This window comes from Lacerta agilis, chromosome 15 (genome assembly GCF_009819535.1).
Source record: "Lacerta agilis isolate rLacAgi1 chromosome 15, rLacAgi1.pri, whole genome shotgun sequence".
Lineage (NCBI taxonomy): Eukaryota > Metazoa > Chordata > Lepidosauria > Squamata > Lacertidae > Lacerta > Lacerta agilis.
Window position 1 is genome coordinate 40,746,271 of NC_046326.1, and position 14,784 is coordinate 40,761,054.

Consider the following 14,784-nt stretch of genomic DNA (forward strand, 5'->3'; position numbering starts at 1 on the left):
TCTCACTGCCTCCATTTCTTCCCCTTCTATTTGCCAGGAGGCGGTTCATTTGGGCCAATGGGGCACTTCCTCACCAACCTCAGTTTGCCCTCAGCCAGCCTTTCAGCTTCCTCCTCCTCAGTCTAAATAGAACTCAGCTGGGAGGAGGATGGGGACAAACCTAGAATTATCGGTAGTTGGCTCTGCCTGCCATTGGTTCTGGCTCTCCCTACTGTTCGTCTCCCTGCCTTCTGCCTCATCAGTCCCAGTGGCCACCAGCTGCAGCTCATGAGTGCCCCATTTTTATTTTTAAAGTTCCATTGGGACCCTCCCCATTTCAAATAAAAAAAATACCAAGGGGATGCTATGGCACTTCCTCATATGGCCTCAGAGGTCCCACTGGAGACCCAGTCTGGTGTAACGGTTAGAAGTACTGGACTAGGACCTGGGAGACCAGGTTTCGAATCCCCACTCAGCCATGAAGTTCAGTGGCTGATGTTATGCCAGTCGCTGTCTGTTTCAGCCTAACCTAGCCTAACAGGGTTGTTGTGAGGATAAAATGGGGGGGGGGAACCATGTCTGCCCACTTGAGTCTCCTTGGAGGAAAAAGTGGGATAGAAATGTAATAATGAAGTAAACCAAAGGTGGGTGGGTGAAAAATGAAGCGTGTCTTGGCTTTATAACGGGGGGGGGGGGAGAGAAAGGGGAAAGCATTTGGGGCTTTTTAGTTTAGAAAAAGGGAGAGGGAGGGGGCATGGCAGAGGTGCATAAAAATCTACTGGTGGAGTGGAGAAAGTGTATGTTGGGAGATTCCAAACAAAAGGAAGGATGCCATGCATGGTTAAAACTAATAAACATTAGGAAGAACTTCCTGACAATGAGAGCTGTTCGGCAGTGGAATTTGCTACCAAGGAGTGTGGTGGAGTCTCCTTCTTTGGAGGTCTTTAAGCAGAGGCTTGACAGCCATCTGTCAGGAATGCTTTGATGGTGTTTCCGTCTTGGCAGGGGGTTGGGCTGGATGGCCCTTGGGGTCTCTTCCAACTCTATGATTTTATGATCCCTCCAAGAGGTTGTGATGCTAATGGCCACCAACTTGGATGGCTTTAAAAGTTGTTGGCATCCTTCTTTCTCGAGAGACAATGGAGTGCTCCTCCAGGGGTGAAGTTGTACCGCCGCACGGAAGTGACTTTCCACGGTGTGCAAGCCTGGGCAGTGTGTATGGGGGGGTCCTGGGCTGCCCAGACGACAAGACCCCTTTCTCAGCCTCGCTGGAACTCATGTAAGACGCAGGAGAAGGCTCTCAGTGGCTATTAGCGATGATGGCTAGGTTCTTCCTCCACAGTCGGAGGCCGTAATGTTTCTGAACATTGGAATCTCAAGAGGGGCGAGATAGTGTTGCGCTCAGCCAGGTCCTGCTCGCGCGCTTCCCATTGGGGAATCCGGTTGCTCACGGGACTAGATGGGTCCCCTTTGACCTGACCTTTCCTAATCTTGATTCACGTCGTCGTCATCACCGCTTCAGATTCGGGGTGCCGCTTTGAGCAAAGGGGAAGCCTCCCCCGGATGGGGCGAGCCAGCCACCCCCCGCGTTCCTCCCCACCGCTTGCCGGCAACGCTTCCACGTGACGACGAGGCTGGATCCAGGGAGCCGCCCACCGGGAGCCGAGCGAAAGAAAACACTCGGCGGCGGGCAGCGAGAGAGGCAGTGAGCGCACCTGCTCGCTGCGCACGGAGGCGCACCGGCTCGCCAAACCTCTCCAAGGGCGCGCCTGATCTCTCCAAAGCGCGCAGGAAGGAAGACGAAGAGGTCGCCTCTCGCTCGCCACGTGCGCCGCTGCCCCTCGTCCCATGGCCCTCCCAGGCCGCCGGCTCGCTTCCTTTCCCGGCCCGAGGTGAGCCAGCCAGAGAGGGCCCTCCATGCCTGCGCGCCAGAAGCAGGAGGCGAAGAAGAAGAAGAAAGGCGCCGGCGGCGGCCGCGTGGATGCGGCGGCGCTGCTGCTACGGGAGCGCACGGCAGCCGGAGCAGCCACGGGCTCCCTGGGTCAGCCGCCTCCCGCCGCCGCCGCCCTGCCGAGGATGTTCAGCTGCGTGGGCTGCTTCTGGGTCCTCTTGTCCTCCTGCCTCGTGGCCGTCTGCAGCTTCAGCTTCCTCTCGCCAGCTTGGATCGTGAAGGAGCGCGGCGGCGGCGGCGGGCGGCGTTTGGTGGTGGCCACGGCCGCCGCCCTGGAAGGCAGCGAAGGCGGCGCCGGCGGCGGAGAGGTCAGCTTCGGGCTGCTGTGGCACTGCTCCGAGTCCCTGCGCCACATGTACGACTGCTACACCTTCGGCGGCCTGGGGAGGTTCAGCGAGATCCCTTCCGGCTCCTGGCAGGTGAGCGAGGGGGAAGCCGAAGAGGATGGTTGAGCCTATCTAGCTTTGTGTTGTCCACACTGGCAGGCAGCGACGGGGGGGGGCGGGCGGGGGGTTCGGATAACGGGACCTACCCAGCCCACCAGGAGATGCCGGGGAATTGTACCTGGGACCTCTTGCAGGCAAAGCAGGCGCTCTATACCACTGGGCTACAGCTCTTCTTTTAAAAATCAAAAAAGGTTCTAGTCCTCATGCTTCTGAATTACAGGCTGGTTGAATGGGAACATAAGAAGCTGCCTGGCAACAGCTCTCTCTCTCTCTCTCTCTCTCTCTCTCTCTCATAATCCAGTATTCCCAGCCCTACCTGGAGATGACATCAGCAATTGAACCTGGGACCTTTCTGTATGCAAAGTGGATGCTCTGCCAATGAGCCTCTGCTTGGAGCTGCCTCATATCAATTGTGCCAGACTGTTAGTCTTTCTAGCTCAGTATTGCTGGTGGCAGCTTGCCAAGGTTTCGGCAACGGGAGGCATTCCCACTAGACCACTAGGGAATGGTGGGCATTGAATCTAGGACTAAAAGGAACATATGAGGAGCTGCCTTATACAGGTTGGATGGCCCTCTGTCATGGATGCTTTAGCTGAGATTCCTGCATTGCAGGGGGTTGGACTGGATGACCCTTGGGTTCCCTTCCAACTCTAAAGTTTATGATTCTATACCGAGTCAGACCAGATAATAGCTCAGTATTATCTACCCTGACTGGCAGCAGTTGCCCAGGGTTTCCCGTGGGGAGACATTCCCAGCCACACCTAGAAATGCTAGGGACTAAACCTTCTGCCTGCAAAGCAGGTGTTCTGTCATAGAGGTGTGTGATCCTTCCGCTGAAAAGAAGCATAAAATTCTAGTCCTCGTGGTTCTGAATAAAGAGCTGGAGCCGGAAGCTGCCTTTTGCTGTGTTCTGACCATTGGTCCATGTAGGTCAGTACTGCCTACACGGACTGGCAGCGGCCCTCCATGGCTTCAGGCAGATAGTTTCCCCCCAGCCCTGCCTGGAGGTGCCATTGGAGATTGAACCTGGGACTTTCTGCATGCAAAGCAGATGCTCTGAAATTGAGCAGTGGCCTTTCTCCTAACCCCTGTGGAATTGCGTTGTAAAATTGCACCTAAATCCGCAGCGGTGACTTCCAAGGAAGGTTGTTTTGTGTCAAGGTTGCCAGCTGGATTGGCTTGCCTCTGAGGTTTTTAATTTTAATTTGTGTCCTGGGTGTGTGCGTGTCTTGTTTTGATGATGCCCAAAACAAAAACCCAGCAGAAAACAAGCTGAAGATGTTTGCTGGGCTGTCCGGGTGTCAGCAGGCAGACAGCACGTGCTTTGCAGTTAGAAATCTGTTGGGAGCTTCAGGGCAAGAAAAAAGAAAGCACTTCTTGACACAGTGCATAGTTTGTACTAGGGCATTTGCAAGAGGGAGTGAAGGCCACCCAGGTGAATGAACTTTAAGAGTGGGCTCACAGAGGCTGTCATGGTGGTTTTGCTCTCCCTCCAGTGTTGGAGGCAGGATGGTGGGAATAACAAGTGGAGAAAGTGTTGCTGTTGGCACTCAGGTTCTGCGTGTGGACTTCTCTTTGGGGCATCCGGTTGGCCGCTGTGAGATGCAGGGTCCTGGACTAGGTGCGCCCAGTGTTAGAAATTAGCCAGGTGCCAGGCGCTTTTTGCTACTGGCGTGGGTCCAATTGCATCTACGAGGAGATTTCTGGATGACAATTGGGTAACCACAGTTTAAAAACCTCTGCCTCAGTTCATAGTCAGTACCATTTCCACTGCATCTTCCCCCCCCCCTCCTTGCATTCTGGGGCAAGTGAATTGTAAGAGCAAGCTAAAGTCAAGCAGTGTAGTTGAGATCAGAGAATCGTAGCCTTGGAAGGGACCCCAAGGGTCATCTAGTCCAACCCCCTGGCGAATAGACTATGGTGACTGTAACCTAGGTTCAAGGTGCCATTTGGCAAATAGCTTACATATCTGAGTTTCTAACATTGGACGCACCCCCATGGACCTGTTCCAGCAGCTGGGCTTCTGATGTTCTTAGAAGCTTCCAGGTTTTATCTACAGCATCTCCAGTTATAAAAATCTTGGGTAACAGGGTCAGGAAAAGACCTGTCTTTGCCTGAAACCTGCTTCCAGGGAGTCCGGCCACTGGGTGGGGCTGATGGGGGAGATGTAGTCCAAAACATAGAGAGAGGGGGGCACCAGTTTGGGACTGGCTAGCCCAGACAGTACTCAGGAGAACAACAGACTTACAAGTTTTGTAGCTTGTGCAGGAGGCTTAGAGCTCGTGTTTAGAACGATTTCCCACTTAAAGCATTGTTGTTAGGGTGGCTCTTTAGAGAGAGAAAAAAAGCAAGTTGCAATTAACAAAGAAAAGTAAGGATGGGGAAGAATGCACCCCAGAATAAGGCCAATGAGGAGTTGCTATGCTTGGTAGGTGATGGCACTGAATGTTGAATATGAGTTTGAAACATAAACTGTGTGTTTATGTAATAATTCAGTGGAGCATCCTGGTGAAGGGCATGGCTGACTGGCTGGTAGGTACCCTGAACTGGAATGCTCCTATTGACAGGGATGAAGATTACATTGCAGTAGTTTGTTGTGGGGCATGCGTTTATGCTATGGAATGGAGTATATGGTTGGTTGGCTGGCTGGCAGGTCCCCTGAGCAGGAACATTCCTGCCCTGGGGCATAGATAATATTGCTATATTTTGTTGCTGGTTCCACTTGCCACTGTATACATTTAAATGATTTATAAAAGGATTAAAACAACATTTTAATAATAATGATAACATCATGCATCGGGGGTTGGTCCTCCCCCTCCCCCCACAAATCTTTCGTTCTTGCTCAGTGATGGTGTGGAATCAGCGCGAATTCTTGTGTAGCGCATAGGCTAACAAATGTGTTATTATGGGGTCTGTCAACCACAGCAGCCTGACACTCCTTTACCCCTGTGGAAACTGCCATGGTTGTTGTGGAGTGGAAATGTCAATCGGCAGCTAATTATCACCGCTATGGAACCGGGGTCTTCCGCTTGGCTTGTTCTGCAGTATTTACAACCCACCTTTCATTGACTCGTCTAAGAGTTGGTTGGAATACTTGTTGATCTGGAGCACAAGAGAGATTGACTATCTATCTATCTATCTATCTATCTATCTATCTATCTATCGAGTTGGCTTCATTCTGGAGAGTTTGCATTTCTGGCTTGAACTTCCGCCAATTTCATTCCTGAGTTTTGTGCTAAAGGGGGGTTGCCACCTTCCCTGGCCTGACCCTGCACCTATGCCTCCTGGCAAGTTGCTTTGCTACCTCTCTTCCAACAGCACAAATAGCTTTGGAGGGCTTTTTTCCCTTTTACTGTGCTCCTAGCATGGGGGAATCAAGTTGAAAACAACAACCGACTTCCTTGACCCCTGCTGCAAACTTGAACCTTGCTGCTCCCCCCTGCAAATAGGAGCAGAACCTGGGGCCTTCTGCATGCAAGCAGATGCCCTACCACTGAGCTACTGTACTCCCCCTAAAATAAAGCAACATTCCAGTCCTCATGGTTCTGATTTAAGTAGGAATTTAGGAAGCTGCCTTATACTGAGGCCACCAGCCCATCTAGCTCAATATTGCCTGCACTCACTGGCAGCTGATCTCCAGTGTTTCAGGCAGTGGGACATATCCAGCCCTACCTGGCATTGCCACTGGGGATTGAACCTGGCATGCAAGGCCAGATGCCCTGCCACTGAGCTACACTCCCCTCTATTTAAATCAGGAGTGGGGGAACCCTTTTCAGCTCGAGGGCCGCATTCTGTCGTGAGCAACCTCTTGGGGGCCGCATGGCAGGGCCAATGGCAGAAATGGGCAGAGCAACAAATGTGCTTTGTAGAAAACGTCAGGGGGTTGATACATGAGCACCCCACCGACACAGTTTTACACCTTCTTCCGCTTAAGCACAGTCACAGGCAGGTAAAAGGGGAGTTTATCCAGGTGAACTGGGTTGTTGACCTGGAAGGGGCATGTGCAAAAGCCCCTGGGGCCAGATAGGGAAGCCTGGAGGGGCCACATTTGGCACCCTGAGCTAGAGGTTTCCCTACTCATCATCACCATTTTGTTTGTATACCGCCTTTCCATAGTTGAAACCATGCTCAAGGTGGTTTACAACATGATGAGATTTACACAATTACAAACATAACAGAAGTCACAAACAATAACACACCAGTACACAACCAAATGGAAACCATTTCCACATAAACAATGAGATCCTAAACCAAAGATAACAAGATCAATAACAGCAACAACTTCCCCCAACCCCCTGTAAACAAGTTAAAGGGTTTGAAAAAGAATCACACAGTGCCAAACAGGCTTGAAAGTTAGAGGCATTTGGAGCCTCAAATCTGCACAGAGAAGTTTAGTTAAGTGCTAATAGTAGTTAGGCTACTATTCCTAGCTTGGTGGTGAAGAAACGGGAACGTTTTGGCCTGCTAAATTACTGTTCTCAAACAGATTTAGAAGGGACGCTGGGCATGTATAAATACACGCTGCGCCACGTAAGGCTTGATGTGGCTTGCAGGGTGTTCTGAATAAGCTTTGTGGTTGACCGTGCGGCTTTAGATGTTTGGACTGTGACTCCCTTCCTCCAGGGTCATTGGCCATGCCGGCAGGGAGCATAAGCAAAGCCCCACTGGATCAGACCAAAGGATGCTCCAGCATCCTCTTCTCACAATGCTCAAGCACATGCCCTAATGGGAAGCCTGCGAGCATCAGCCGCGCTCTCGCCATGTGCGATTCCCAGAAAATGGTCCCCAGACACTTACTGCCTCTGACAGTAGAGGTACAACACAGCCATAGTTCCTAGTAGTCTGAAATATACTCCGAGTCAAGTGTGAATTTCATGCTCTTTATTCAGCTCATAGTAGTGAGGAATGCAGTTTCCCCAAAACGTTTGCTTTATATACACTATTTACACAATGGGCCCCACGTGATTGGCTAATTCCGGGATACTCCTGTATGCCGATCGGAGTGCGGATCCACTTCCACCTGGAGCTGGATTGGGTGGCTCCTGCGGACCAATCAGACTGCTGCATGCAATCTCAATCCTATTGTTCTGGGACCAATCAGACTGCTGCAATCTCAATCCTATTGTTCTGGGACCAATCAGACTGCTGCATGGATTATTGGGGGAGAGTTATAAAAGCTCCTCCTTGATATGGGGCAGAGGGATTTGCTTTCATCAACTTGGAGGACAAAGAGAAAGCTGGTTCCAAATGGGAAGGCACACATCTGGAGGGCCACCCCCCTCCCACCAGCCCCGTTGGTCATGCTGGGAGTTGGAATCCCCGCAGCCCACAACTCTTAAGCGGTTTCAGCACCATGGTGAGTTCCGTGTGAGCAGCTTGCCCCACCAGGCAAGGAGGCCAGTGGTTTCAGCACCATGGAGAGTTCCGCTTTCCCCAAATGAGACCATCAGAAGTGCTCTGCTGGATCTTTCAGTGTACAGATCTATATGCTAAAGAGGTGTCATTGTTCCCCTTCCTCCCTTAAGAACAGAAGAAGCTACGGAGGAGCCGCCCCCCCCCACCCAAAAAATGTTGGCAGATTTCAGCTCTCATGGTCCCTGCCCATTGTTCATACTGGCTGGGGGGGGCAATGGTTGCCCCACCACAGCTGTAGCTGAAGCCTGGTCCATCCAGAGAGCGTACCCATGAGGCAGAGAGTTCCACATGAATGGTTTGCCCCAGCTAAGACTATCAGAAGAGCCTGGCTACTGGATCATGCCAGAGGGGCCTCATCTAGTCTAGCATCCTGTTCTCACAGCAGCAAACCAGGTACCCCAATGGGAAACCCATAGACGGGGTGCAAGAACATTCCCCTCTCCCCCTCGTGCTAGATGCATGCGGCTTCTGGCTCTGGAGCCAGTAGGCAGCTGCTAAAGTGTTCCCTGGCTGCGCGGCGCCAGGTCATGCGTCCGTTAATGGGAGCTTATCTAAGCGCCCGGATGATGCAGGTGAAGAAAGGAGCAAAATGAAATTCTTTTACGAGCCCATGTAGTATGGCGGGTGGGTGGGGGAGGGAAGGTGTTGGTTGAGGAAATGAATTCCAGCTATGAATACTGAACGGAATCTCTAAATAACTGCGCGCACGTGAAATGTTCTTTTCCTGCTGTTTGGGGGCGGGAAGGAGAGGGCTCATCAGGGTTCTTCTCGAGTGTAATTCTTGGGCAAAGTGTCCGTGGACAGCATTCTAAAGAGCTGAGAGATGAGAACCTCTCTATGTGTGGTGAATGCGCATTTTTGGAAGCAAACTCATTGGAACTTCTAAAAAGACACATACTGGATTCCATTTGCAATTACTGAGTGTTGAAATTATTGCAGTTTCCATTCCTTGGTCCTTAAGTCCTGCTCCATCTTCTGCACAATAGCCTTGCTGATTTGAAATGTATTCATTTGTCTATGTTAAAAATGTATATCCTGCTTTTCACCATCTAGCCCTCGAAAGCGGCTTTGCAATGATAAAAAAAACACAGAGTTGCTTCTGTCCTCCCTGGCTGGCTGGGCGCCTTCTGCGAAGGGTGCATTTTAATTAAGGGACGTTCAGGAGCGGCCGGCAGGGCTGGTAACTGGATCCGTTTAATCTATCAGCGGAGGCAGCGAGACGCGTCGGCAGCCTCTAATGGCACTTGTGTGTTCAATCTCTAATCCCGCCAAGCATGTAATACATTTCCTATTAATGCTCAACTGCCGGCATCCTGATCACCCTGGGGAACGAGCGGCGGGTGAACTGTGGGCGATAGATTTAACGGCACGAAAGGGACCGCGAGAGGTGTGCGGAGCAAACCCGGGTCCTGATCCATCCTGTGTTCTGCTTCCTGTGAGACAAATAATGGTTCTTTAATTATTGTGGCCAAACTGCGAGAGGCAGTGAAGGATAGGCGTGCCTGGCGTGCTCTGGTCCATGGGGTCACGAAGAGTCGGACACGACTGAACGACTGAACAACAACAATTATTGTGTGTGTGTAAGAACAAAAGGCATTGGCCCTTCAAGCTTCTCTGCCTGGCCCACAGAACTCTCTCCAGGCCACACACACACCCATCTGCAGGTGACACCTGCTTTGCACCATCCTTGGGTACTTCTACCTATCTGGAAATGCATCTTTCTATGGCTCCGCCCATGTCTGGCATGTGGCCCCTAGAAGGTTGCCCAGAAGGGACAGCGGCCCTTGGACTGGTGAAGGTCCCCTACCCCTGGATTAAAAGGCAGTTGGACTTACCTGCCTTTGCTGTACCTGTGCATTTGATGAAAAAGTGTTCAGAAATAAGACCAATGGTTTTTTGTTTGCAGGAAGACCAGCTCAGCGGCAGAGTAGCTGCTCTGCGTGCCGGACAATCCAGGTTCAGCCCCTAAGGAGGGTTTAATTTCCTGGCACGCATGTCCTGCCTCACCCGCAACCCGACATTTTCTTCCCAGTGTATTGCGTTAAGGGCTCAAGGAAGCCAATTCCCTCTCCCCACCAGACACACCCAGTTGGGAACTCACTGAGTAGGGGACATTGTGAAGCCATTGGGGGGGGGGGGCGGATCTAACTTTTTTTTTTTTTAACAAGCAGATATAGAGGTAGAATTCCTGCCCACTGTGAATGTGCAAAAATGCCTCCTTTGTTTTGAGGCCACCAAAATGATAGTCAGGTGACCATCCAAGTTGGGTCTTAGAAGTGCTTGTGGTAGTGATAAGGCTCTGTTCGCTTGGTAGTCTTAACGGGGGGGGGGTGTACGAATGGAAGACATTATCCTCTTCCTTGCCCACTCTCCCCTTTGACCCTCTGACCCCCAGTTGATGCTGGGCTCCAGCTTCCAGCAGCCAGCATGACCAATGGTCAGTGATGGCGGGAGTTGGGCGTCCAGCAAAATCTGGTGCTCTACAGAGCCCCCATTCCCATTGGAAGTGCATGTGGCTCCCGCTTGTTTGACCCCCCCCCCCCCGTTCGCTTTTTACCCACCGTTTTTATGACGGCACACCTCTTAATTTCTTGGCTTGAAGCAGATAACCAGAGGCTCAACGCATGCTAACTGAACAGTGGCGCATCAGAGAGCCTGTGTGGTGTAGAGGTTAGAGTGCTGGACTGGGACCGCGGAGACCAAGGTTCAAATCCCGCACTCAGCCAGAAACTCGCTGGGTGACTTTGGGCTCATGCTCTCAGACTAACCAACCTCGCAGGGTGGTTGTGAGGAGAAAAAGAGGGAAGAGGAAAACTTTCAGCTCCTTGGAGGAAAGGGGAGTATAAATGTAACAATGAATTTTTATTGTTTTTGTTTTTATTCATATTTTCAGACCAGTGCTGTGCTGTGTTCGGGGGGCTGTGCTCTCCTAGCCTTCAGCTCCCTCCTGGCTGTCATTGTGATCTTCCTTCCCAGCGGGCCGTGCGAGAGGAGGGTCTGCACCCTGGCTGGCTACATTCAGACAGCAGCGGGTAAGTCTATAAACCGTCCTCTTTTGAAACTTGTACCTGTGAATTTAACTGGATCAACTGTTTACAGCAGAGAAGGGGGATTTTCAGAATCTCGAGGGCCGTATTCCCTTCTGAGCAGCCTTCTGGGGGCCACATGCCACTGTTGGGTGGCACAAAAGTAGGTGAGCCAGAAATGTGAATCTTGCCTTGCTGCAGTAGGCTAGTTTCTACACCCACATTCACACACCCCTCTCTCCATCCTCCATCCAGGATAGCCAAAAGGCATGATAAGAGGTAAAAGGCACATTTCCAGCCAGACAAAAACACTCAAGGAGAGGTGTGGACTAGGAAGAATCCAGAGGGCCGGATAGAGAGGCTTGGAGGGCCACATTTAGCCAGAGGTTTCCTGTCCCTGATTTAGCCATTTAATTTTCTAAAGAAGAATTTAAACTGTGTGGGTGCAGATAGGTACATATCTATAGAATAATATATACCATATATATTATGTACAGTGGTACCTCATGTTACGGACGGGATCTGTTCCAGAGGCCCGTCCGTAACGTGAAATGCCCGCACGGCACGATTTGGCGCTTCTGCACATGCGCGAGGGGCGAAACCCGGAAGTACCCTGTTCCGGTACTTCCGGGTTACTGCGGGACGTAATGCAAAAAGACGCAACCTGAAGCGGACGCAACACGAGGTATGACTGTATATGTTATTCTGGTTTGGTTTTTTTAATAAAAAAAATGTTTCCTATTTCCTTGTTGCTTTAATCAATTTTTATTCGCTGAATTTTCCCTTGAGTTTATTCCTTCCTTGCTACCGCTGCTTTTCTAGACTTTTTAAAAAAATGTTTTGCTCCAGTGAACTAGAAACTTAGATCTGCCTCCACTGAGAATATGTGAACCTTCTCCATGGAACACATAGTGGACTAGAAACTTAAATTTGCCTCGCCTTGCTTTACGGAGAATGTGAGCGCTCTGCACAGAACCCTGTGGAAGGGAGTACATTTGCTCCTGCGATTCTTTACCTGTGTTTCTTCCCATCTGTCCCCCTGTGCCAGTACAACCAACTAACCACAATCACCTTTTTTCTGCTTTTGCTGTTCAAGCGGAGAGAGCGCCTGGGTTTCTTGACGAATAAAACCAAAGCTAGCAGGTGGAGGGGAGGAGGGATGGGCGAGCGGCACGAGGAACCCAGGAGTATCCTTGTGACCTGAATCCCAATTGATTTCAGATTATTACTGTTGACTGGAAAAGGCACCGCATTTCAAAGCACCATTAATCCACAGTGAACTGAAATTAAGAGGCATGGCGCTTCCTGAGCCGTGGTTTGTGCGCTGAGGCCAGGAAGAAAAGGCAGGGAGAAACGTCTTAAATGGGCTCATTAGCTTGATTATACATGGAACAGTAAATTCTCCTTTGTCAATACAGCTTCCAGTTCTGTAGTCTGTTTACCTCCAGCGCGGAATCTCTCAATTCCACTTTCTGGAGCCTCTTTCCTCCCTTTTAAACATGGAGGCAATGGTACGATGGCAATGGTGTCTGTCAGGGGCGAAGCAGCTTAGCTCCAGATTAAGGATGAGCAAATGTGTCACAGTCCCCCCCCCCGCCCTGTCCCCCCCGCCCCCGCCCCCAATCTCCAATTCTGTTTTTCACATTTCCATATCGGAAAGCCGGTGTGGCTTCTAGTGCTAAGAGTGTTGGACTAGGATGTGGAAGACAGGAAGACTCTCATGAAAATTATTTAGCATTTAAGGGTGAATTTTTTGCAATGCACATGTTTTTCTATACAGTTTTGACTAATACACACATTATTTTTGCAAGCAGTTTCCCCTAATATGCGTGTGTGTGTGTGTGTGTGTGAGAGAGAGAGAGAGTTTCACTAAAGTATACATTTTCAATGCACAATTCCTCCTAATACATGCCTTTGGCTTGGTTGGGGTTGCAAGATTCGACAAATGGTGGATTTCAAAGGATTGTTGGGTTTCCTGCTTGCGTGTTGTAATGGGAAACTGCCTAATCTGCCGTTTTCTGAACCAATCTGCAAACAGAATTAAATTTCTCTCTCATCCTTAAGCAAACCTCAGGTATGCATACCTTTGCACCAATGCCTGGAAAATGAAACTTAGGCATTTCAGAACTTGAGTCTTGAGAATAAGCATTAAAAAACAACAAAATATCAAGCCAGCTCCTCTCCAGAGGGATTTTTAAATCCTTGCAACTGTTCCCCAATCTTTTTGTTTAATTTTTTTTTAAAGAAAAAGGATTGCTTTTCCTCCTGCCCATCCCCATCTGAGCAAAGATGATTTGGAGTAAAAAAAATGTACAAAAATGTACTTTGGCGTGTTGAGGGCAGCCCAAGGGATGAAAGTAGCAAAAACCTCCACTTTGCCAGTTTTCTATCTGTCTGCCGAAGGATAAGAAACGGTCACCAATCGCATTGAGCAGCTTTCAGCAGCTGGGGGGAGTGTGCGGCAGGCACCCTGGCAGGAACCATTTCTCTGCTGTTTAAAAGAAAAAGCCCAAAAGTAAGCTGAATTTTAAGTAAGGTGGTCTCCCAGTAACATCACATGGGGTGTTTTGTTTTGTTTTCTGAGTGGGGAAGGGACGTAGCTCGGCAACAGAGCCCTGCTTTGCAATTCCCAGCATAACCAGGTAGGGCTGGGTATATCACCTGCAGAGCAGCTGCCACTCAGTGCAGACAGCACTGAGCTAGATAGACCAAATGGTCTGATTCAGTGCAGGGCGCCAGCCTGAAATCCTGGAGTGCTGCTGCCTGTCGGTGTGGACAGTACTAAGCAACAAGAGAGAAAGTTCTGACAAAGGCAACTTCATCTGTTCCTGAACCTTTGATTCAGAACCATGAGGCCTGGAATCGTGGTTTGTTTTTAGGCGAGGAGCTTTAGCTCAGTAGGAGAGCACTTGCTTTTTTGCAGATTCCATTGCTGGCATCTCTGGGTAGGACTGGGTGTGTTCCCCACCTGAAATTCTGGACAGCCATTGCCATTCAGTGCAAACTATTCTGTGCTAGATTGACCCAATGGTCTGATAAGACAGCTCCCTATATTCTCTTGGTGCGTTTATTCAGGTGAAACTCGAAAAATTAGAATATTGTGGAAAGGTTCATTTCTTTCAGTAACTCAACTTAAAAGGTGAAACCAATATATGAGATAGACTCATGACATGCAAAGCGAGATATGTCAAGCCTTTATTTGTTACAATTGTGATGATTATGGCGTACAGCTGATGAGAACCCCAAAATTAACAATCTCAACTTTGGGGTTTTCATCAACTGTACGCCATAATCATCACAATTATAACAAGCAAAGGCTTGACGTATCTCGCTTTGCATGTCATGAGCCTATCTCATATAATAAACACCAGTAGCTAATGAAAACGATTGCTTACCTAAATGGACTTTTCCACAATATTCTAATTTTTCGAGTTTCACCTGTACTGTCCAAAATTTTCTGATAAGTCCACATCTTGCTTCCCTCTCCTCCTCCTATTATTTCACCACTCACCGCTGTGTTGAATTTTTGATTGGAGGCATCTCAGGGCAGAGACCTGCCCTGTCGTACTGCGTCAAAGCCTCAGACAGGCTGACGGTGCTACTCAAAACAGCTGAAGAATTGCAGTTCCCTCCAAACACGCCTCCAGGAATAAGATGAACCTTCTGGATCAGGCCAGTGGCCCATCTAGCATAGCATCCTGTTCTCACAGTGGCTAACCAGATGCCCTAATGGGAAAGTAGCAAGCAGGACACAAGCGCAACAGCACTCTCCCTCCTGCAACTTTTATTCAGAAACATCGCTGCCTCTGACTGCGGTAGCAGAGCACAGCCACCCTGGCTAGTCGCCATCCATAGCCCTCTCCTCCTCCATGAATTTGCCTAATGCTCCTTTATTTTTTATTTATTTTTTTAAAAAAATAATATTTATTAAAAGTTTTTACTAAAGACATACAGAGAAAAAAACACA

At 49.7% G+C, this 14,784-nt stretch overlaps 1 protein-coding gene across 1 annotated transcript; it reads left to right on the forward strand.

The window, feature by feature from the left end:
• Positions 1 to 1,896: 1,896 nt before the first annotated feature.
• Positions 1,897 to 10,984, forward strand: LOC117060376. The gene is made up of 2 exons (XM_033172592.1): positions 1,897 to 2,349; positions 10,685 to 10,984. The coding sequence occupies exons 1-2, from the start codon at positions 1,897 to 1,899 to the stop codon at positions 10,982 to 10,984; spliced, it is 753 nt and encodes a 250-aa protein (XP_033028483.1).
• The last annotated feature ends 3,800 nt before the right edge of the window (positions 10,985 to 14,784 follow it).